The sequence below is a fragment of the Artemia sp. Qi Xiang Cuo genome, unplaced genomic scaffold (genome assembly GCF_049724085.1).
Source record: "Artemia sp. Qi Xiang Cuo unplaced genomic scaffold, ASM4972408v1 HiC_scaffold_22, whole genome shotgun sequence".
Classification (NCBI taxonomy): domain Eukaryota; kingdom Metazoa; phylum Arthropoda; class Branchiopoda; order Anostraca; family Artemiidae; genus Artemia; species Artemia sp. Qi Xiang Cuo.
Genome location: NW_028297431.1, coordinates 2,972,180 through 2,997,179, shown reverse-complemented (window position 1 = coordinate 2,997,179; position 25,000 = coordinate 2,972,180). Strand labels below are relative to the sequence as shown.

The following is a 25,000-nucleotide window of genomic DNA, read 5'->3' as shown; positions in this document are numbered from 1 at the left end:
GAAATAGGAAAAAATGAGAGAATAATAAACATAAAGAAAAAAAAGCTAGAAATAACGTCATCGAATTTTTTGTAATTTCCTCTATTCAAAAAGAAAATGCTTAATGAGTCAACTGCTCTTTAGGGGCCTCTCCGCGGCCACTCAGCGTGCCCCCGGGAGGTGAAAGGGGAACGCCCTACAGATATGTAGGGTACCTTCATAGGGGGCACGGACCAACCGGGACCTTTTCCCTGGGGGTCCATAAAAGAAACTAGGGCACCCTCCCCATACGCGAATATACAGCCCCTGTCCGTACGTCCTGTGAGACGTACAAACCTCCTCCCAGTAATGGGTGAAAGTACATGGTGATGCAGAACACTATCATGGGAGGATCCTCTCGAGGAGGATAACTGCGGCTGGGAGTAAGATCCAGATCTATGGACAACGGCCTCTGTAACAGGCTGCCTCGGCTCTTTCAGGGTACCTGCAAGACTGGGGACCTTGCGGTCAACTTTTCCCACTTGAGGAGTGGCACCCCTCGAGAAAATTATAGCCTAAGCTAGTAAACGACACAGCATTCGCACTGGATTCATTACAATGTATTCAGTGGATTCATTACTGTATTCATTACTGACGATTAATGAATAATTCTTCTGGGTTTGGTCTTTTTTGACGGATTTGTTTTTTCGGGCTGAAAAACCTCTTCCGAGCTAATTTATCTACTATGGGTTGCCTCCCTGTAGTAGCATAATATTTGAAGACATGAATATATAACGGGTCGGAGGTAATAGGCTTGAGACTGTCTGTGCAGGATTTTGACTCTTGTTGATACAAGAGCATCGCCAAGTGCTGAAAACCATGTTTTGACCAAGATGGGCTCAGGATTGCACAAAGCCTCTATTCATACTGGATGTCCCAGGGACTTCTTGCTGTCCGGTTCTAAGCCGGCTTAAGTGCTTCGGTGTAGACTTGCGACGATATGTTGATCCCCTTCCTGTACTGGTAACCGGGATCATTGCCTCTCCTGAGGCCAAAATCATTTCAATTTTTTTAATAAAACCTTTTCTCTCAATGATTTAAAGAACATGAAAACTGGAACTTGGAATGTTACAACGTTAAAAAATTACTATCGTATCGATATTTTGAATAACGATTTCAGACGAGTCGAACCGGACTTATTAGGAGTTTCAGGAACTCATATCCCAGGGGTAGGAAGCATGGGTGTAGGCAGCATATTGTCTAGGGGGGCAGTCGAGTGTGATGGAGGGCCTTTAATCAAGTGCTTTTCCAACCATCTGCTTTTTCAGCCATATCTAATGTAAATTTGAAGGTCTAGGGGGGCCGCTGCCCCCCAAGAAGTAAACAGAATTTGTTTACTCAGGCTGGAAAGATTGGATACATAGACAGGGAGTAGGGCTCATGATGAATAAGGAAGCTGATAAGTCTTTTTTAGGCTGGAAAGGTATTAATAACAGAATACTTATTACTCTTTTTATGATTAAAAAGTTCAGGGTATCAGTTATAGTAGTATGTGTCCCTTTAGAACCGATTGACAGAGATACCAGTGACTCAGGTGAATTTTACTTACAGTTACAGGAGCAAATAGACAGGTTCCCTGGTAGAAATATGGTGTTTTCACTGGGAAATTTCAACGCCCAGGTCAGTAGAAATAAGGAAGATGGTATCCTAGCCTAGTTAAATTTGGTGTAGGAAAAGAAAACAGTCATGGCTACAGACTTTTGTAATTTAATAGGTATAACCAATACGGTGTTTGGTCATAAAAGGACCCAGAAGTTGACATGGAATTCACGTGATGGTAAGACAGCAAACCTTATTGATTAGGTTATAGTAAACAGAAAACGGGCAGGATCAATACAAGGTGCTAGGGTATATAGGACTGCTGTTATTGATGTTGAAACTAAAGATCACCATCTAGTAGTGTCTATGGTTAATTTAAAGCTGGACTTTTGGAAGGGTAACTATCTCCCAGGAAGTTATGATGCTGGTAGACTCCAAGATGAGAGTTTGAAAGAAACTTTACAGGAACACTTGGATAATAAACTTGAGAGTTTAAAATTTGACAATGTGAAATATGGTTGGAATAATTTTAAAATAACAATTTGTGAAGTTGCTGATGATGTCTTAGGGAAGAAAGTTAGGACTGCAGCTAGGAGTAGTAATGAAAAAGCTTTATGTTTAATAGAGAGGAGACGGGGCTCAAGAATTATGTGAGTGATGGATCTCACGAAAACAAAAGGAAAGTAAAGAAAGTGGAGAAAGCATTAAAATATGAACTAAGAAGGTGTGAAGTGGAGGCCGTGGATGAAATTGTCGAGGATCTGGAAGATGCAGCTAGACGGCATAATATTAAAATGTTGTGCTGGCATGTTAATAAACTTGAGAGTGAGTAGTCAATCCGGACTTGTCCTAGTTCAAGATAGAAACGGGGTCGTAATTATTGATAAGCAATGAGTTAAAGAGAGATGGACAGAAAATTTTGGGAGTGTGCTAAACCGAGAAACAGTTGCAGGAAAAGGTATCTTGGAAAATTAAGAAGTTTGTAATTCCTTGGATGTGGCGGTTTTTTTGTTTTGTGAGGAATAATTAGCGACAGTACTAAAAGGATTAAAAAATAATAAGGCTCCTTGTGCTGATAGTGTGGTAAATGTGTTTCTTAAATATGGTGGCCCTGAGGTTAGAAATAAGTTACTAAGGCTATGAATATGATTTTTGAAAAAGGGGAAGCACTTAATGATTTTAGGAAAACCTTAAGTGAACCACTCTATAAGAAAGGTGATAAGAGTGAATGTGGTAATTATTGAGGAAGTGGCCTGGTCTCTGTAGGTAGCAAGAGAAGAACAGCGCGGTTTTAGAAAATGCAGAGGACGTTTAGACCAAATTTTCACTCATAGGTTTATATTTGAGAAGTGCATGAGTTGTCAAACACCCTAGGTCCTCAGTCTTATAGAATCTGAGCAAGCATTCGATTTTGTTGATAGAAGAGCTTTAGCAAAGGTATTATCCTTGTATGTTATACCAGACAAATACATTAAAATGATCAGTGCTATGCACGCAGAATAACACTGCTACGGTTAAGGTAGGAAATGAGGTTAGCAGCTGGTTATGCATTAAATTAGATGTTAAGCAGGGTTATGTTCCTTCATATGGATCATTTTGATGGAATTTGTCTTAAAGAGCAAAGGAAAAGCAATGGGAGACCATGGAATCAAATGGCGAGGAAAAACTCTCCAGGACTTAGATTGTGCTAATGATTTATATGCTCAGGGTGTTTTATCACAGCTAAAAAAAAGTTTCGAAGAATTGGAAGATAAGTCTTCCATACAAGATTAGACTATTGGAAGCTACAGTGATGACAGTGGTCAAATATGGCCCTGAAGCAAGGGGGCTCTGAAAAGCGGATGATGATTTGCTAGATATTTCCCAGAGACTTTGCCTACGGATTGTTCTGGGTACACGGCTGACTGACCGTATTTCAAACAGTAGGCTGTACGAAAAATGTGCTTCAATTACGCTATCTAGGGCTATAATGATAGAAAGGTTGAGATGGTCAGTACATGTTCTACGGATGAAGGATGACAGAGTGCCGAAGATTGTCCTTTTCGGCCAACCGTCTAGATTTAAACAGAAAGCAGGTCATCCTCGTCTGGGGTGGTAGGGTGTCATAAAGAAAGATTTGAAGGAAAAAGAAACTTCCTGGGAGGATGTAAAGAGGGAGGCTTTGAATAGATTAGGATGGAAGAGGAGCGTGCGTAGCTATGTTGGCCTCAGGTGGCTTGCTGCTGTGGTGAGTTATTAGTAGTAGTAGTAGCAAGTACATCCAGTCTTCCTCCAGCTTGTTTCAATCAAATTTTGACTGTTTGAACCACCCTAACGTCATGTAAATTGGTTCTAGAAAAACATACCGCCAGTATTGTGGGGAAGGGCATAACCCCCCGGGGCTTTAGCCGGGGGGGGGGGCATGCCCCTCCCCCTCCCCTGGCCTTTCTATACGCATATGAAAAAAAAATTAGTTTAATAAAAAGTGAAAGAAAAAGAATATCTTATTTTTGTCTTGTCTTAAAGAATTGTGATGAAACTTTTTTAGAATAAATTCAGAATGTACTTCAATTCTTAGTTCTTTGACAAACGCAATATAGGTCATGAGGTCGTTATATCTTATATAGGTCATTATTTATCATAGGAAGTAAAGAACAGTGCTGTTGTTTTTTTTACTACTGCACTTCATACAGAAGATATTATCGTAGGAACTTCGAAAGGAAGTCATTCTATTGGAAATTAAATGGGACAGTGAAATTTTTTTGATGATAAATGTTGGGGAGTCTCAACAGCCCCCCCCCCGGCCGATCTTTTCCTCAAATCAGTCCAATCAAAATTTTGATTTCTCCATTTTGCACAGCGTAGTTTTAAGGTCCGGAAATTAGATATTTGAGGATTACAACAACAACCCCCCATAGCCCTCAAGGCAAAGGTTTTAAGTAATGTCCTGGGGGTGTATAAGGTTTTATAGAAAGATTGATTCGTAATCTTTGGATTGGTAATCAGAAATTTTAGTGCCCTTTTTAAGAGCCAACATAATCAGAGGAAAGCTCAGACAAGGGTTTTAAGTTACGCCCTAGGGGCATGTGAGATTTTTACGGAATGGGTGGTCGTAAAATCTTCAGCTTGGGTTCATTTTATTTGAAACTGGAGTTTACGGGGCCCTTTTTTTAGAGCCAAAAGTGATTAGGGAATTTTGAGAGCAGTATTGAACTAAATCAAAAAACGTTATATGTATATCAGTTGTCAAAAGGATGTAACTCAGAAATGACTGAGAACATTATTTTGGAACTTTTAAACGATGGTCAATTGACCAACAAGGCAATATTTTCACGCTACAATTACTATACCTACCACTGGTTTTCATGTTATCACACAACTTCTACTGTCGTTAAAACAGCTATTTCTGTAGCGAGAACTACTAAGGTTGAAGATATTGAAATAAACATCTGAGGAAACGTTGACGGAAAACTTGAACTAAAGCAAAACACACTATGTACTCACATATTGCTAATATGGGCATATAAGGAATATTTTTGGAACGGTTTACCTTATGAAGAGGAAACTTCTGGTGCATCATGAGTGGGATGGTCAGCTGACCAAAAGGCAAAATGGGTCTGCTACTATTGCTATTAATAGTGCTGTGTAGTACGTATGTTAATACTGCTAACAATAATGCATTATTGCTGCTACTGCTGCTCCTACTACTACTGTTATTGCTATAATACTTGTACAATTAAGGCTACACGTATGAAGGTGAAAACTTGCCCGAATATAGAGGGGGATTTGAAATAAATTTAAACGCACTTTATGCATACGGATCGTCAAAAGGGCGTATCTCAAGAATGGATTTGGGTATTAAGTTTGGACTTTCAGATAATACTTAAAGGAGAATTTGCATGTCACTACTAACATTTCTACCACTACTGAATTAAACTACTACAATTACCACAAATTGTAATTCTTAGAGTATTAAGATTAAAAGGGCGTCACTACTCAATTAAACTACTGCAACTACTACTTTAATTGTAACAAATTGAAATGCTTAGAGTATTAAGATGAAAAGGGCTTCACTTGCATGTCACTACTAATATTTCTACCTCTGCTAGTTTTACTAATCAAACAGTTCGTGATAACGAACTGTAAGTTAGGAGCAACCCGGCTCAATAGTAACCGAAACTCTAAAAAACGGAAGTTTGATACCAATTGATACGTCAACAAAATCGGATTTTTAAGCTGATTTCAAATATATTAGTTTTATCAAGTTGAGTCCTACCCACAATAGATATGCACCTGAAAAAAATTGCCCAATTTTCACAAAACGGCGGAAACACCCCCTAAAAGTCATAGAACCTTAATGAAAATCGCACCATCAGATTCAGCATATCAGAGAAACCTCCTGTAGAGGTTTCAAGCTCCTATCGGCAAAAATGTGGACGTTTGTATTTTTTGCCAGAAGAAAGATCACGGAAGCGTGTTTATTTGTTTTTTGTTTCTTTTCCCCATGGGTGATCGTATCGACCCAGTGATCCTAGAATGTCTTGGGAGGGCTTATTCGAGCAGAAATTAAAAGTTGTAGTGCCCTTTTTAAGTGACCAAAAAAAATAAAAGACAACTAGGCCCCCTCCCACGCTCGTTTTTTCCCTCAGTCACCCGATCAAAATTTTGAGATAACCATTTTGCTCAGCATGGTCGAAAAATATAATAACCATGTCTTTGAGGATGACTTAATCCCCCACAGTCCCCGGGGAATGGCTGCAAGTTATGAACTTTGTTCAATGTTTACATATAGTATTGGTTATTGGGAAGCATACATACGTTTTCAGGGGGAATTTTTGATGGTAGTGGGCGGGGGTGGAGGGGTGGGTCGGGGGTTACGTGGGAGGATCTTTCCATTGAGGAAGTTTTCCTGGGGGAAGGGACATTGCTATGAAGGGGGCGCCAGATTTCCCAGCGTTATTTAAAAAAAAGATTAAATTAAATTAAAAAAAAACAAGTTTTTCAACTGAAAGTAAGGAGCAACATCAAAACTGAAAACGAACAGAAATTATTACGTATATGATTGGGTTCGCCCCCTAGTCAATACCTCGCTCTTTACTCTAAAGCTTTTTTTTAGTACTTTCATAAGAGCTATATATTCTAATTAACGGCCTTTATTTTTTTTTTTATAATAACTTTTACAAGAATAATTTTCCCCACCAATAAACGAATACTGTATCCTCTCCATAAAAGCGGCCCTATATTCCAAGCAGACAGTACCCCCAACCATACAACAACAGACATAACCACCCATATAACAACACCATCCATACAACAACCCACATAACCACCCACATAACAACACACACCCACACACAAATAACACCCCATAACCCCATATAAATACCAACCCCCCCGCCAGGGGCGTAGGGAGGGGGGGCAGCTGCCCCCCTAGACATTCAAATTTACATTAGATATGGCTGAAAAAGCTGATGGTTTGTAAAAAGCATTTTATAAAAGTTAAAAAAACTCTCAACTGCCCCCCCCTCGACCCGATGCGTCCTACGCCCCTACAACAACAGACATAACCACTCATATAACAACACATCAACACACACTCCCATATAACAAAACACATCACATGACCATACAAAAAGACACCGATCCCGGTGATACAACAAGAGTCCTATTCCAATGTGCTAACGGAGTTACCAATGCATCGTATCCTCGCTCTGATTTTAAACAATGAATGCAATTAATAGCTTTTGATTCGATGAGCGTATTTTTTATATTAAATGCTGCCTAATGGTCTTTAAGAATTGTTTTTAGACGGTATTCCACACTGCTATGTTTTTAACTATCAATCAAGCATTTTAGACAGACCTGATTTTTCACACTGCTTTGTTTTTTAACTCAATGCCTTTAATAAATGTTTCTTTGAATGTTGTGTTTTCAATTGTTTTTCTAGGCATAGGAAACCGTTTCATGCACGCAATCATATCTTGAAGTCTCAGATTTGAATGTTTCTGTAACCATGCCAAGGATTTCCGTTAACACTCATTGAATTATCTTAACACTGTGTTTCATTATAAAAGAACAATGGACATTACTTTTTTTAGTCAATAAATTGAATTTGAACTAGGAACATGGATTCTACCAAAAGAAATTGTAATGATGAAAGCTACAAGCAAGAAGTAAGTGATTTATTTTTCATTGTATTCTTAGTGTGTGATGGGACTAATCTTAATAGTTTATCAAATGGTATTTACAGTCCCCTTATAGTTAAAGAATTGCATATTTTTAAAATCATCTTACATTACTATTGAGATGTTGTATTCATTACGTGTAATTTGGTATATTTACAAGGGAGCGGTTTAAAATGCGCATTTACTGAATTTTATGGGTTTGGATGTTATATATAATCATTGTTTTTTTTTTAAAGCTTCTCGTCCTAGTAGTTATTCATAATCTTCTGTATTCAGTCCATGGCATATTATTGAACCCAAGGCTTACCATTAATAATAGTAGAATATGTATTATGGGTGTGGCAGTGCCCATACCTCCATTAATTTTTTTTCTGGTTATGATCTAGAAAAGGGCATAGTATCGTAATGAACATGACAGGACTCCATGTCACCACTCCCGGGTATCAAATCCCACGCAAGGGCCCCTGAAACCCCAAGCAGGTCCCCAAGTCCTACACTTGACTCCCAAGTCCCACACTCGGGGCCCAAGTCCCTCCTTCCCTCATCCCTCAACGGTCAACGCCGCTCTTCCAGAACCCCCATATACCAATCATTAACTACCTATCAAGCTGCCACGCCCATCATGCAAGTTTTGTTAGTACTTTCTCAGCTATTTTTAACAACATAAACCCTTTTGAAAATCATGACACAAGTAGTAGTGTTTAATTTCGTCATCAACATCCTCTAGTTGACCTTATAAATAAAACTTAATACCATTAACTTAATACCCAAAAAATTATATCCATGTTCTTTCACAGCCTGGATACACTTTTGATTTAGTAAAATATTAAGAGCGGAAATAGTAATAGAAATAGCCCCGAAAGTTTCAGCTTAATACCCTCAGTCGTTCTTGGTATATTGTTGAGATGTGTTATTGGCAACCAGCATCTAAACAGTGCGTTTTGATTTAATTTTAAAGCAACATATAGTTTTTAAACATAATGGGCAAATTAAATAACTGCGGGGGGCTGACCTACCCAATAACCCTAGAGATATAGTTACTAGACTGTTTAGCTTTGCTGAACAAAATGCCTGTCTGGAAAATTATGAGATAAAGAGGAAGGTTGATTGCCCTCCAACCACTTTTGACTCTTAAAGAGGACACTAGTACTTTTAATATCCGATCAAAATATCTATCTCCTTCAAGATATAAATGATATTACTAGCTATGACATAGCATCACTGCTTATGCACTTATATCGCTATATTGTTATATGCTCTTTTAATAATTGCATGCATGTAGTTTTTTCGTTTGATTGAAACTTCCCCTAAACGTTTCCTAAAAGTTTCAACTTAATGCCATTAGTGTCGTTAGTTACAGAAGCAGCATTAAATGTATGCACAGAGTGTCTTTTGGCTAGTTCAAAATCTGCAACCTAGGAAGGTGAAATTTTCAGAGAATAATTCTGTTGTACTGATGACAACCTACCATCCGTATGGAGGTTGTCAAAAGGGCATATTAGCAATACCTTCGGAGCAGTTTCGTATGTAAAATTAAAACTTACAACGCTTGTTGTTGGGGATGTTGAACTAATCAAAATACATTATTTGCATTATAATACTACTGCTTCTGCTCCCACAGCTAATGCTTCTATTATTATTACTGCTACCACTACTACTGCTACTAAGCTGAGATCACTAATATTAACTGTACTCCTACTGCGACTACTATAACTACTGGTGCTACTGTTACTACTATAACTACTGCTAGTACTAATAAACTTATGGGTACTAAGGCGAAAATTTTGGGCAATATTGTAACTATTGAAAAAAATCGAAACCCAATGCCCATATAGGTTGTCAAGAGGCCGAATCAGCAATGCTTCACGACCGTTTGATGGTATTAAGTTGAAAATTTCATCATGTGTTGAAGGGGCTGTTGAAAACAAGGTGCTATTTGCATACTGCTACTAATGCTGCTACCGCTACTACAACTATTGCTACGCATAATTACTAAACCTTTTAACAATGTTGAAAAAAATTGATGCCTCAAAACTTTGTTTGGATGTTTGTTATGGGAAATGATGGGCATGGGGGGGAGGGAGGGTCTCAAATCACTTTGAATCTTAAAAAGGGCATTATAACTTTCAATTTTAAATCAAATTAGATCCACCTTAATTTAATACGTCAACCCAATCCATAAAAACCTTATATATCCCGAGGGCAGAACTTCAAGCCCTTGGCCCAGGAATTTGGGGGGTTGTGCCAACCCTGGAGACATTGTTATATATTCTTTGGACTATTTTAAACAAAATTGCAATCGCATAATTTCAATCAGATACATTTGGTGGAAAGAGTGTTGTTTGGTGGGGGAGGGGCTACTTGGCCTCCATCACTATTGACTCTTAAAAGAGAAATAGAACTTCCAACTTCAACAAATTGAGCAACCTCTAAAGTTTATGCAATCCCTTCGATAAGAACCATAAATACCCCAGGTGTATAACCGCAAACCCTCGCCCTCAGGCTCTGATGGTTTGTATCAACCTCGAAAGCCTTGTTATATGATATTTGGATTATTTTGAATAAAAGGACTGTCTCAAAATATCTATTGAATACGTCTTGGAAAAAAAAGAAGTGTTTATGTGGGGGGGGGGGGGGGGGGTAGCTGCGTTCGGATCACTTTTAATCTTAAAAAGGGCACAAAAACAACCGATTATGACCAAACCAATTAGTAATTTCCAAAAAAAATATTACCACCCTTTCTATAATAACCACATATGTCCCCAGGGCATATTGCACCCCTTTCCCTAAAAGAGGTAGTGGGGGGAGGGGGGTGGGTTGTTCCCACAGACAGAATGTCGGAAGCCTTCAACTTCGATAAATAAAATTGCTATTTCCAAATTTTCATTGGAGGTGTTAAGGGAAATGATGAGCACGGAGAGCATAACTTCAAGCCCTTGGTCCAGGGCTTTGGGGGGTTGTGCCAACCCTGGAGACTTTGTAATATATTCTTTGGACTATTTTAAACAAAATTGCCATCACATAATTTCAATCAGATACGTTTGCTGAAAACAGGGTTAGTTGGGCGGGGGGGGGGCTAACTGACCTCCAACGCTATTGAATCTTAAAAGCGAACTATAACTTACAATTTCAACAAAATGAGCTACCTATAAAGTTTATACAACGATCCCTTCGATAAGAACCTTAAATACCCCAGGTGCATATTCTCAAACCCTCGCCCTCAGGCTCTAGTGGTTTGTATCAACCTCAAAAGCCTTTTTATATGATATTTGGACTACTTTGAATAAAAGGACTGTCTCAAAATATATATTGAATACGTCCTGGGAAAAAACTACGGGTTTCGGTCTGGGGGGGGGTCGCAGCATTATTATAACTTGGAAAATTATAAAGGGCCATACAATGTTAGAGTATGACCAATCCAATGAGTCGCGACCAACACCAATAAGACCACCCTGAATATCAGAACCTTCGGTGGCCCCCGGGCATATTGCAACCCTTGTCCTCCAAGATGTGGTGGCGGGAGGGGGGTATCACAGAAATCATTTCTGAAGCCTTCAACTTCGATAAAATAAAATTGCTATCTCCAAATTTTCATTGGAGGTGTTAAGGGAAATGATGAGCACGGATGAGGGGGCTGGTTACTCTGAGATATGAGATATGAGATATACATTTATTAAAAAATAAAACAAACACTATTCGCCTTTCGCCTGCCAAGAAAGACAATAAGCTTGAAAGGGCAAGCGAGGTTATCACTCTCAGATAATTAAAGTAACATCCATACCTTGCTAATCAACACACAAGAAAATTATCTTATGAAGGAATAAAGGAAAAAAGAGAGAAAGAGGAAAAAACAAGAAGTAGATAGAAAAAAAAGAAAAAAAAGCAAACTAAATCGGGGAAATACCTTAAATAGAATGACAACCAGGAGTGGGCATAACACAAAATTCACTCACAAGATAAAAGAAACTTCTTTGCCCGTGACTTGAAAGCCGGAAGACTAGGCGCATTTTTCACACACTCGGGCAATATATTCCAAACATGGGGACCATAATGGCGAATCACAAAAGATACCCGAGTGGTGCTCCTAAACTCATGAGTTAAGTCATCAGCTTTTCTTGCATTATGATCATGAAGGTCTCTATTAAAAGTAAAAATATTTTCAAAAGCTGGGGTGAGCAGCTGAGTCAAATATTTATGCGAGAAAATCGCGACTTGGTAATCTCGAATTTGGGATACATCCATTAACTTATTCTTTTTGAAATGCTCATAAGCAGGAACCTCATCAGAATCATCAAATTCAGATAATAATTTTACAGCTCTATTCTGAAGTTTTTGTACTCTTTTGAAACATGTAACAAAATTACTTACCCATATAGAGCATCCGTAGCTAATATATGGGTAAAATATAGAAAAATAAATCATTTTCAGGATCTTTTTTGGGACTAGATTTTTAATTCTTCGCATCACCCCACGGCCTCTGCTTAATTTTTCAGCTATTGCACTTGAATGGTTTTCCCACGACAGGTTTTCATCAATTAAAAGACCCACATACTACGTTGTTGCTACTCTCTTTATCACATTATCTTGAACCGTGATATGGTCATTTCCAGCACTAGACGAAAGTCTAGAAAATATCATGAAAAAGGTTTTAGAAAAGTTTAGGGTTAGCATATTTTGCTGCGCAAAAGTTAGAAATTCAGAAACTGCATTATGAATTTTATTATATAAAACATCAAGTGAAGGCGCTGCCGGAAAGAACGAATTGTCATCTGCAAAGTGGATGATACCAGCCTCTGACAGGCAGTATTTCACTCGATGAATGAAAGTAATGAAAAGTAGAGGTCCCAAGATTAAACTCTCACTTTGAATCTTAAAAGGGCACCATAACTTCCAAATTTAAATTAAATAAGCCCCATCTGAAGTTCATACGACCGCCCGTTCCTATTCCTACATGACATAACTTACAACCCTCTCCCCAGGGCACTGGGGGGTTGTTTTACCCCTAAATACATTATTATATGTTATTTGAACTATTTTTAACAAAGTCGCTATCTCATATTTTCATTCAGATGTGTTCGGTGAAAAGAGGGGCTGTCGGGGAGGGAGGAGCTAAATGCTTTCCATCCCTTTTGATGCTTAAAAAGTATATAGGTTTTCCAATTGCCAACCAAATAAGCCTCTTCTAAAGTTAAACAACTATCCCTTTCATAAAAACCTTAGATGTTCCGCGGCATAATTTACAACCTTCACCACTAAACTTTGGTGGTTTATATCAACCTCAAAAGCCTTGTTATATGATCTTTGGACTATTTTAAATAAAATGACTGTCTCAAAATTTTTATTCGATATATTTCTGGAAAACTGGACATTTATTTTTTGGGTGGGGTAGGGTAACTGCCTTCTCATCACTTTGTCTCTTAGAAAGGGTACTATAAATTCAGATTACCAATCCAATGAGTCCCCTCCGAAGTATATACAACCACCTTTTCTTAAAAAAACCTTGTATACCCCAGGGGCATAACTTACAACCCTTGCCCTGAAAGCTGCGGGGGCGGGGGTATCTTCATGAAAGACATAATTTCCGGAATCTTCAACTACAATGAACAAAATTTCTATCTCCAAATTTTTATTGGATGTCTTTGAGGAAATGAGGAGCGTCGGGGGGGGGGGGGGAGGGGTTTTTATCAACACAGTGTGACTTTTAAAGAGGGCCCGATAACTTTAAATTTCAAATAAAATGAGCCCCATCTGAAGTTTATGCAACCAACCATTCCATAAGAACTTCATATGACCCCAGCCCATGACTGACAACCCTATCCTTAGGGCACTGGGGGTTGCTTCAACCCTATAAGCATTGTTTTAGTTCCTTGGACGATTGAGCAGAGTCACTATCTCACAAATTCGATCAGATTCTTTTGGTGAAGTGGGGTTGTCGGAAAGGGGGGAGGCTAGCTGCCCTCCATCACTTTTGACTTAAAAGGGAACTAGAAATTCCAATTTTTAACCAAATGAATCTACTTAGAACTTAGGTCCTCCTGAGCCATCTGTGGTGCATAGGGCATCGAAGAAGCCTTGGTAAACGTCACGTATTGGCGTTGCAGTGAGTACATCCTCCAACTGGGGTTGTAGTGATTTGTGATTAATGGGTAGATCACGATCGTACGTGCGCCTGAGCGTGTTTCTCGGTCTTCCTCTCTGTCGACGCCCTCGCGGCTGCCATTGTTAAACCTTACGGGATTCTGGTGTCCTCCATCCCAAGAACGTGGCCAACATATCTCCGTCTCCTCTTCTTAATCGCTTCAGTAATAAGCGGCTGGCCAGTTCTTCTGTGGAACCCGATGTTGCTGACTTTTTGACGCCATCCGATATTCAGCATGAGTCTCAAGCACATATTTTCGAAAGCTGTGAGTCTTCTCTGTCCTAGCATCCAGTTTCCAGCAGTCACTAGCATACAATAGCACGGACAAAACATTGCTATTAAAAAGTTGCAGCTTTAGCGCAAGCGAGTACTTCTTTGATTTCCGCACTGGCTTAAGTTTGTTGAAAGCAGCGTTTGCCTTGCCAAAATTCTTCTCTTGACCTCATTTTGCACCTCTCCTGTGTAATCGAACCAGCTTCCGAGGTAATTAAATTACCGGACTTGTTCAACTCTGCGATTTTTGTACAGGAGCTCGACTGGCGAGCCTGATGTTGCCATTGATTTAGTCTTGTCTGTATTGATGTTTAGGCCGACTTTCTCTACTTTAACGCTCACTTTGTTAAGGAGCTCCTAGAGTCGCTGCTTTGTACGTTCCAGAATTGCCACAACATACGCAAAATCGAGGTCCGAGAGGATTTTATTTACGACAGTTAATTTAAATCCAGTCGCGTATCCAAAAAAAAATTCAAATAAAATGACAAATCAAAACAAATATAAAAAGCAACCCAGTCGCACTCCAGACAAAATTTGGAAGTATCTAGTTGTTCCGTTCTCTGCCTTTACGCAACTTTCCGTATTTTCGTAAAAGGCCATGATCAAACTTATTATTTTCTTGGGGACACCATAATATGCTACTGTAGAATTTCCCAGCGTGCCACGGTCCACAGAATCGAAGGCCTTTTCAAAATCAATGAAGAGCATGTATATCCTGTTGGACCACTCATTCACTTCTCCTATCAGAGTCATGAGTTTGAATGAGGTCTGAACAAGATCTACCTGTACGATAGCCATGTTGCTCTTCTCTCAGATACGGATCGAGTGCTTTTTCAGGCGGTCGAGTATCACAAGCGCGACAAACTTACATGGTACTGATACTAGGTTTACACCTCGCCAGTTACCGCAGATAAGTGTATCACCTTTCTTAGATATCTTAACAATTATCCCTTTGGTCCAGTCACCAGGGACCTTTTCGGACTGCCAGACTGTTGCGATCAGTGTTATCCACACTGAAAGGCATGTCCTCACTAATGCCTTGATCATTTCCGAAGTTATGCAGTCTTCACCAGGCGATCTTCCATTCTTGATTTTCTTCTTTGCAACAAGTATTTCCGCAGGTTTAGGGGGGTGTGTTCTGGATGGTATTGACCTTTCTCTTCTTTGTTATGCTGACGATATTTTAAATATGAGCCGGAATATTGGTGGCATTGAATGCAATTTTGCTATTTTTCAAAAGCAATATGCTGCGATAGGCCTAGAATTTAACGCTGCAAAATCAGAGGTATTACTGTTTAATTGGCCCGAAAACCAAGTCCCACCTACCATAGACCTTGGACAGACAATTATTAAGCCAGCAGATCACATCATTTATCTTGGACTACCGATTGGTAAAACGCTGAGACACACACGACAGCTATTAATTCAACATCTAGAAAAGCGTACCGGTTTTGCATACAGCAGATTGGTTGCAACGAAGTTCAGCTTCAACCGGTTTGTCCTTGCTTGGCTATATACTGCACGAGAATTGCCACATTTTTGAGACCTCAGCCGTTTGGTTCGAATATATCCACTCCTCAAGCCCCAGAAAATTCAATAAGTTTTTTTTAAATTCGATCAGTAAACTTTAAGACTCCCCCCCTGGACGCTTAACACATACTTAAGTAATATGTATAAACTGTCATCCCACTTTTATAATTGGAAACTAGATTTCCAGATTTAATATTAAAATTTGTAACCACCCCTGGTATAGTTTACTCAAACACTAGGCAAGTGTAGAATTGTTTCTTATTTCTTGTCAGTTTAGTGTTTTTCTCGTTTGTATCCGTTGATGTATTATTTGTCCCTTTTTTTTCTCTCTCTTTTTTATTTTTCTTTATCTTTATTGTACTCTGTCTTGTGTTTTTGTAACGATGGGTTATAAATAAATAATGATAATAATAATAGTTTCTTAAACAAACGTAATGTCAAGGTCAAAGTTGGAAAACACACTACAGTGGACCAAATAACACCTATGAGATCTGTTCCCCAAGGCTCTGCATTGGGTCCCGATTTATTTAATTATAGTGTCAATGACATACCCATAGATGATGGATCTACTCACCCATCTGTCTTTGCGGATGATATAGCTTTATGGGCCACAGGTAGAACAATCGAAGAAGTAAAAGATGCTTTACAAAGTTCACTTCGAGCTCTGGAAACCTGGGCCTGTGATGCTGACATTGAATTTTCCTTGGAAAAAACAGTAGCCATGTTAATCACAAATAAAAAGCTTGTGACAAAGCCAACATTGCTCCTTGATGGGCATCAAATTAAATTTGTTGAAGAGACTAAATTTCTGGGCTGCAAAATTGATTCTAAGTTATCTTGGATAAATCATGTTAATGATGTAAGCAGATCGTGCCAAAAAAGACTGAATGTGATGAAAATGCTTACTGGACCCAAACATGGAGTAAAAGCTCCTTTCCTTGTGGAGTTTTACTGCGTATATGTGCATCCAAAAATTTAATACAGCTTGCAGGTATATGTTCTGTCAGGGATTAGTTGTCTGAAAAAAATTGACGCAATCCCAAATTCAGCACTTCGGATTGCCTTTGGAGCAAGGAAAACAACGCCAACAAAATTTCTACACTGTGAAGCTGGAGTACCGTTAATTTTTACCCGTATGAAAATTCAAGCACTAAGTTATCTTCAAAAGGTTTTGATCAGTGACAATAATCCTATTAAAACCAGAATCATCAAGACTGGTAGAATACTCACAAAAAATCCATCCAGGAATAGGAATAAGCAGTATTGCATTGAATTTGCTCTTTCATTGCTAAATGAAGAAGATGTTAGACTGAACCTAACAATGGCATTGAAGGTTCCTTCAGTGATACAAATCCCCCCTTGGATACTGAAATCACTATCAGGAAGCACTGAATTCTCTGCAATCATAATACCACATGCACTTCCTGTATTTAAGAGACTTACAGAATCCCTATATAAGTATCATATCCAGTTGTTCACTGATGATTCAAAAGATAATCAGGGAGTTGGTTTGGCATGTTTAATACCCAATTTCCAAATAAGTTAAAAGTATTGTCTCCCCCCTCTCTCTTCAATTTTTCAGGCAAAGTGCATTGCAATTCAAATTGCCGTCAATGTGATCAGAAGTTATTGCCAAAAGCATGAACCATATGTAATATTTTGTGACTCTAAGAGTGTTCTAACAGCAATTCTAAATTTCCATCTAAAAAAGAATAAAAGTTTTGAAATTCATAAATGTTACTCTATGTTGCTTGATTCATTGAATAGTGGCTGGTCAATATCTTTACAATGGTTGCCTGGTCATGCTGGGATCCCGGGTAATGAGGCTGTGGACAAACTAGCAAAAGAAGCCATATTGGATGGTGATGTTTTAATGCCAGACACACCAAATGAAATTAGCCAGATTGCTAATATAATACAAGAGATAACAAGAAATGACCAATTATTGCTAAGTAATACAGCAACAAGCAGAATTAGCAATGACAGCATGACCTCAGCCAAATCAAATCTTGGCATTTACCATCATCTTAACCGACAAAGAGAAAGAGCTGCTTTTCGTATAAGATCAGGACATTGTGGCACAGGAAGTTATATGGGGCGTTTTTATGGTGAAAATCCCAATTGCGAAATCGGTGGAATAAATGAAACATTGGAACATATTTTGTTCGATTGTCCATCATATGTAAAATATATGAAAAAGATTAAGGACTTTTTTGAATTGTATGGTTTACCATTGCAGATAAATCATGCTACATGGAATAGTGAACATTCATTAACAATAATTAATCTCATATTGGATTTTTTGTCAATGACTGATAAACTTGTAAATGTGTAGTGCCTATCTATAAAATTGTATAAAGTGCCGTCTTTTCATTTGCAGCAGTCGGAAGATTACTGCACATCGAAGAAAGATAAATAACACGAAATTTGGTCACAAGGTCCTTGAAGACGTGAGGTGACCTCAAATCAACTCAACTCAACTCAACTCAACAACTCTTGTCACATAAATCACACTTGAATGGTTTCTCATCAGTATGTATTCTTTGATGCGTTTTCAAAGTGCTTGATACAGAAAAGCTCTTGTTGCATATATCACATTTGAATGGTCTCTCGCCAGTATGTGCTCTTTGGTGCTCATTTAATTTGTCCGCTCGAGAGAAACAATTATCACATATATCACATTTAAACGGTTTGTGACCTGTGTGGAGTTTTTTATGCCTATTCAAAGAGCTTAAATCAAAAAAGCTATTGTTACATGCATCGCATTTGAATGGCTTCCCACCAGTATGTACTCTCCTGTGTATACTAAAATCCCTTGATTTAGAAAAATAATAATTGCACACATCACATTTATATGTTCCTTCTCCTGCCAGTAATTCTTGATAACTTTCATTCTTTCTATTCTTTTTACTGTTTGGACCACTACCAAAATATATTTTGTTCCTGCTTAAACTGTTTGCTTCAGGTTCAGATTCACTGGAAGATTCTATGAGTGTTTTTGCATCACTAGATGAAGGACCTTCAACTCCAACAACTAAAAAAAAGGGATAGAAAAAAAGGACAACTTACCAAGAAACAAAGAAGTCTACACCCAAAAATGAAAAACAAAATTTAAAAAAAGCAAAAATATATTTTTGATTAACTTCAAGTATAATAATCTACGCATTGCAACAATTATGTTTTGTGGAATTGCCTCTTTATTTACAAATCTGGTCATTCAGATAATTAATTTGTGAATATAAAAAAAGAAACATAAAAAAAGAATAATAATATAAAAACTTTGGTAATAGTGTTGTAAAATTACAATAAATAAAAACTCGGTTAATAAAATTGGTAAAATAAGGTATAATTGGTACAATAAGCTAAAATTGGTTAAAAAAAATGAGGTACTACCTAAGAAATACAGATTAAAATTGATGCTCTAGAGTTGCCCTGTAGGTACAAGACCAGTTAAGCATCATTTACAGCTTTTAATGAAATTTTTTAATGATTCTGATTTTCCTGGTCTAAAAAAAGTAATTCCCCTTAATCAACAGTTTCATCAATTTAATTAATTGTCCAGTTTATCCCTTTTGTAATCTTGTGTCTAGAGTAATACCTCAGCAATTGGACAGTTCCTAAATTTCGGACATCCATTTTGTGAAAAAAATTACCATTATTTGGGAGTAAAATCATATGTCTTTTTTTCTACCTTTGAATCTAACAAATGTCACCGTAATAGCCTGGTATATTTAAATAGCTGCATTCAGCCATATTCTTCATATCATAAACATGTTATTTTGAATTTATTTATAAAAGTACCGAATAGAAGTAAAAAAGAAGTTTGTAACACTTTGATGACTTTGATTACCTAAGCAGTGCATCATAATAGCAGAACATTCAGTCACATTCACAGTCATTAAGACTGTTTTAACATGATTTGCTTACAAATCTAGCTCCTCTCCTTCAGACTTAGATTCTGATTCAGGTGACAATTTCTCCTTCGAAGCCCCCCTCCCCCAACAAAAGGGGGTGGGGGATGGAATAAACACCGGCTCCCAGGGAAATACCGGCATGAATACAAGATTTCTGTGAGAAATGAAATTTAAAATAAAAATGAGGACACTGATTTTGCTTTGGCCCTCCACATTATTGAAAATCCAGATCATATAGTTCTTTTTGATGAGGCAACTTTAATATTTGAAATAAATGGCTTCCCACATTCTTTTAAGCTAAGTCAATCACTTACCAGAGAATTCACGCCCAATTTAATTGGTGAATAGTCTTTCATTTATTCTGGCTTGGTTTTTTGGTTTGTTTGAGTCAGTCTTTCTTCTGCTAAGTTAGAGCTAATCAAAAAGGTCAGTTTTCCTTCTTTTTTATTACTTTTTTTTCTTGTTTGTCATATGTCAATCCAGCTTGTTGCTCTTTCTGTCTCTCTAATTGCCCCCTTTTCAGTCTTTGGTAAATCCCAAATTTTCATTTTAATATACATGGTCAGACATTATTCTTTATCAATATTAATTAAAACAAACTTTCCGAAAAATAATTTTTTCAAGGAAAAGTAAAGGCCATTTTAAACTTAAACTCAGCAGATACAAATACCTGTTAGAATTCAAATCAAAACGACCAGAAATTACTATTAAATAATAAATGAAACCCAAAACTAACAGAAATTAAATAAAAAATAACAGCAAAAACATACAACAAATAATAATATAAATGAATAAATAGATCTTAAAGCGAGTAATGCTTAGATTTAATATGAAAATCAAACCTAAAATGAAAAATAAAAAAATTCCTATTGAAGCATAAATGAAACTTAAAACGAACAGAAATTAAATAAACAATCAATGCAAACAAGCGTGCAATAGATATTAATGTAAATTAATATATAAATCTTAAAACAAATGAAACTTAAATTGAATATGCAAATCAAGCTTGAAACGAACAAAAATAACCACAAACAAAAGTTTGGGTATGACCTCCTTCTCTCACTGTAAAAGTCTGAAACCTACTGTGTCATTAGCGCTTTACTGAAAACCAATTTTATGACAAATATTTTCTTTTGTACTTAATATTGAAAATAAATAATTAAAATTGTAGTAACATTTTGAACTGATGAGCTTTCAGCAATTAATATCATTATACATTAAATATTCAGTTTAATTTATTAGCTCTTTTTAAAGTTGTTAATGACAAATATAGTTTCCATACAAACAAGTGTTTGGATACTGCCTCCTTTCTTAACAGTAAATAAAAACCAAAAGCCTACTGCGTCATTGGTGCTTAGCTGAAAACGGATTATATTACGAATATTTTCTTTTCCAGTTCTTACAGCATTGAAAATAAAAATAAAATTACAGAGAAATAAATTCTTGAACTGATGGATCTTTCAACAATTAATATCATTATACATCAAATATTCAAGTTGGTGATTTTTGTTTGTTTCAAGCTTGATTTGCGTATTCAATTTAAGTTTCACTCGTTTTAAGATTTATTTATTAATTTACATTAATATCTATTGTACGCTTATTTGCAATGATTGTTTATTTAATTTCTGTTCGTTTTGAGTTTCATTTATACTTCAATAGGAAAACATTTTTTTTCGTTTGAAGCTTGATTTTCATATTCAATCTAAGTATTACTCGCTTTAAGATCTATTTATTCATTTAGATTATTACTTGTTGTATGTTTTTGCTATGATCGTTTATTTAATTTCTGTTCGTTTTGGGTTTCATTTATTCTTTAAAAGTAATTTCTGGTCGTGTTGATTTTGAATTTTAAATTGTATTTTTATATTATGAGCTTAATTTTACAATTAACTTTAATTTTATTTTAAAAAATTATTTTTAGGAAATTATTTTTTAATTAATTTTTGTTAGTTCTTGATTGCAAAAAATTTCAAGTTTTTAAAAATTCCTTATTTCAAAATCGAACTTAAAAAAAATATAAAATATTCATCAAAGTATCAAAACTGATATCAAAGTATATCAAAGTGAAAAAATGGGTTTGTGTCAACCTCGGAGTTTTTATTACCTGATGTTTGAACTATTTTTAACAAAATTAATATCTCAAAATTTTTATCGGATGGGTCTGGGAAAAAACGGCGTGGGGGTTGACTAGATTAAGCTTCGGTCTCTTTTGACTCTTTAAAAGTGAACTAGAACTTTCTATTTTCAATCAAATGAGCCTTCGCTGAAGTTTATATGAGTATCCTTTCTAAAAGAGCCATATTTGCTTCCATAGTGTTCATTGCCAAGCCTATCTCTGGACTATGGGAGGTTGTGTCGACACTGGTTGTTTAATATTTGATGATTAAATTATTTTTAAAAAAATAATCACATGAACTTTTCATTTGATGGGTTTATCCGTCAGATAGACCCAAAGGCGTGGAGGGTGGGAGGGGCTAGTTGCCCTCCAATCTTTTTTCACTCTGAAAAATACAACTTTTAATTTCCATTAAAATGAACCTTCTCTGAATTTTATACGAACACACCTTCCATAAAAACCATATAGGCCCCAGCCCAATAATTACAACGCCTGCCCCGGCCCTGGGGGGGGGGGGTTGTGTCCTCACAGGAGCTTTTCTTATCTGACCTTTGAATTATTTTGACGAAATGACCATACGTAAAGGATTTTTGTTATATTATCTTTGAATTATTTTTAACAAAATGGCTAATCTGATTTTTGAACTATTTTTAATGAAATGGCTATTATAAAAACTTTATCGGTTGGGCTTGGGGAAAAAGGGTGTGGGGGGGGGGAGGGGCTAGTTGCCCTCGGATATTTTTTGACTCTTAAAAATTGAACTAGAACTTACAATTTTCAATCAAATGAGCCCCCTCTGAAGTTATTACGAGTATCCTTTTCATAGGAACCATATACGCCCCCAGGACAACACTTAAAACGCATATACCCCGGGCTCTGGGGGGCGTTTTTGTTATCTAGTTTTTGAACAAAATTCAAAACACTGGCTATCTCAAAACTTGTAGCGAACGGGTTTGGGGTAAAAAAGAGCGTGGGGGGCGGGTAGTTTAACTCTCTTGACTCTTAAAAAGTGAACTAGAACTTCCAATTTCCAATCAAATGAGCCCTCTATGAAATTTATACGAGCATCCCTTTCATAAAAACAATTCATGCCCTTAGGGTATAACTAAGAACGCCTTCCCCTGTACCCTGGGGGGTTCTATTGACACCGTATTTGTTCTTATCCGACCTTTGAACTATTTTTAACAAACTGTATATCTCAAACTTTTCAACAGATGGGTTTTAAAAAAGAAGGCGTGGGGGGGGGGAGCTAGCAGCCCTCGGATCTCTTTTGACTATTAAAAATTGAGCTCGAAATTTCAATATCCAATCAAATGAGCCCTCTCTGAAGTTTATACGAGCATCCCTTTCATACGAACAACATATGCCCCATGGCATAATTTACAACGCCTGCCTTCGGGCCCGGGGGGGTTGTGACGACACCTGAGTTTTTTTTATCTGACTTTTTAGAAATTTTTAACCTAATGGCTATCTCAAAATTTTTATTGGAAGCATTTGGGGAAAAAAGGGCGTGGGAGGGGGGCTAGTTGCCCTACAATCTCTTTCGACTCTAAAAAACTGAACTAGAACATTCAATTTCCAATCATAAGAGCCATATCTGAATTTTTTACGAGCATTCCTTCAATAAGAACCATATATTCCCCAGGGCATAACTTACAACACCTACCCTCGGGCCCTGAGGGGCTGTGTTGACCCCTGAGTTTTCATTATATGATCTTTGAAGTATTTAAAAAAAGCTATCGCAAAGTTCTTATCAGATGGGCTTGAGGAAAAAGGGCGTGGAGGGAGGGGGGCTAGGTGCCCTCCAATCTGTTTTGACTCTGAAAAAGTGAACTAGAACTTTTAATTTCAAATCTATTGAGCCCTTTCTGAAGTTTCTACGAGCATTCCTTCCATAAGAACCATATATGCCCCCAGGGCATAACTTATAACCCTTGCCCCTGAAGACTGTGGGGGGATTGTCCTGCTCAAACGTATAATTTCCAGAACTTTGAACAACTACGTTGAAAAACAGGCTATATCAAAATTTTGATTGGACGTCTTTAGGGAATATGGGCGTGGAAGGGGTGTCAGTTGCCTTAGAATCACTTTCGACTATTAAAAAGGGAACTAGCCATTTAAATTTCCAATCGAATGAGCCCTTAATGAAGTTTCGTCAACAACGCTGTCTGTACAAAACCTTATATGCTCCCAGGACATAACTTACAACCCTTGCCCTGAGGGCTGTGGGGGAGTTGTCAGCCTCAGACACCTAATTTCTAAAACTTAAAACTATGTTTAATAAAATGGCTATCTCAAAATTTTCATTTGATGTGTTTGGGGAAAAGGTGCGCGTGAGAGGGAGGTTATTTGCCCTCCAATCACTTTCGACTACTAAAAAGGGCATTAGCCCTTTGAATTTCCAATCGAATGAGCCTTTTTTGAAGTTTCTACGATAACGCCTTCTATAAAAGCCTTATATGCCCCCAGGGTATAACTTAAAACCCTTGCCCTTAGGGTTGTGGAGGAGTGTCCTCCTCAAGAACATATTTTCTCTCAGGAAATCAACTATGCTGAACAAAATGGCTATCTCAAAATTTTGATTGGATGTGTTTGGGGGAATGATGAGTGTGGGAGGTGCCCTCCAATCACTTTCGACTATTAAAAAGGGCACTAGCCCTTTGAATTTCCAATCGAATGAGCCTTTTTTGAGTCATCTACAACAACACCTTCTATAAAAACCTTATATGCCCCCAGGGAATAACTTAAAACCCTTGCCCTGAGTGTTGTGGGGGAGTATCCTCCTCAAAAATATATTTTCTATCTGGAAATCAACTACGCTGAACAAAATAGCTATCTCAAAATTTTGATTGGATCTGTTTGGGGGAATGATGGGCGTGGGGGGGGGGGGGGGTTAGTTGCCCTCCAATCACTTTCGACTGTTAAAAAGGACACTAGCTCTTTGAATTTCAAATCAAATGAGCCTTTTCTGAAGTTTCTGCGACAATACCTTCTATAAAAACCTTATATGCACCCAGGGCATAACTTAAAACCCTTGCCCTGAGGGTTGTGGGGAAGTGTCCTCCTCAAAAACATATTTTCTATCTGGAAATCGACTACACTGAACAAAATGGCTATCTCACAATTTTGATTGGATGTGTTTGGGGGAATGAACGCCGGGGGGGGGGCTAGTTGCCCTCCAATAACTTTCGACTATTAAAAAGAAACTAGAACTCTCGATTTCCAATCGAATGAGCCCCCTTTGAAGTTTCTACGACGACCCCTTCCATATGAAGTGCCTTTGGGGGAAAAACATAATAATAATAAA

The 25,000-nt window shown here is 37.5% G+C and overlaps 1 protein-coding gene across 1 annotated transcript; it reads left to right on the top strand.

Moving 5' to 3' along the window:
* Positions 1–17,407: 17,407 nt before the first annotated feature.
* Positions 17,408–17,998, top strand: LOC148939056 (uncharacterized). Its single transcript, XM_089107352.1, has one exon. The coding sequence runs from the start codon at positions 17,408–17,410 to the stop codon at positions 17,996–17,998; it is 591 nt and encodes a 196-aa protein (XP_088963478.1).
* The last annotated feature ends 7,002 nt before the right edge of the window (positions 17,999–25,000 follow it).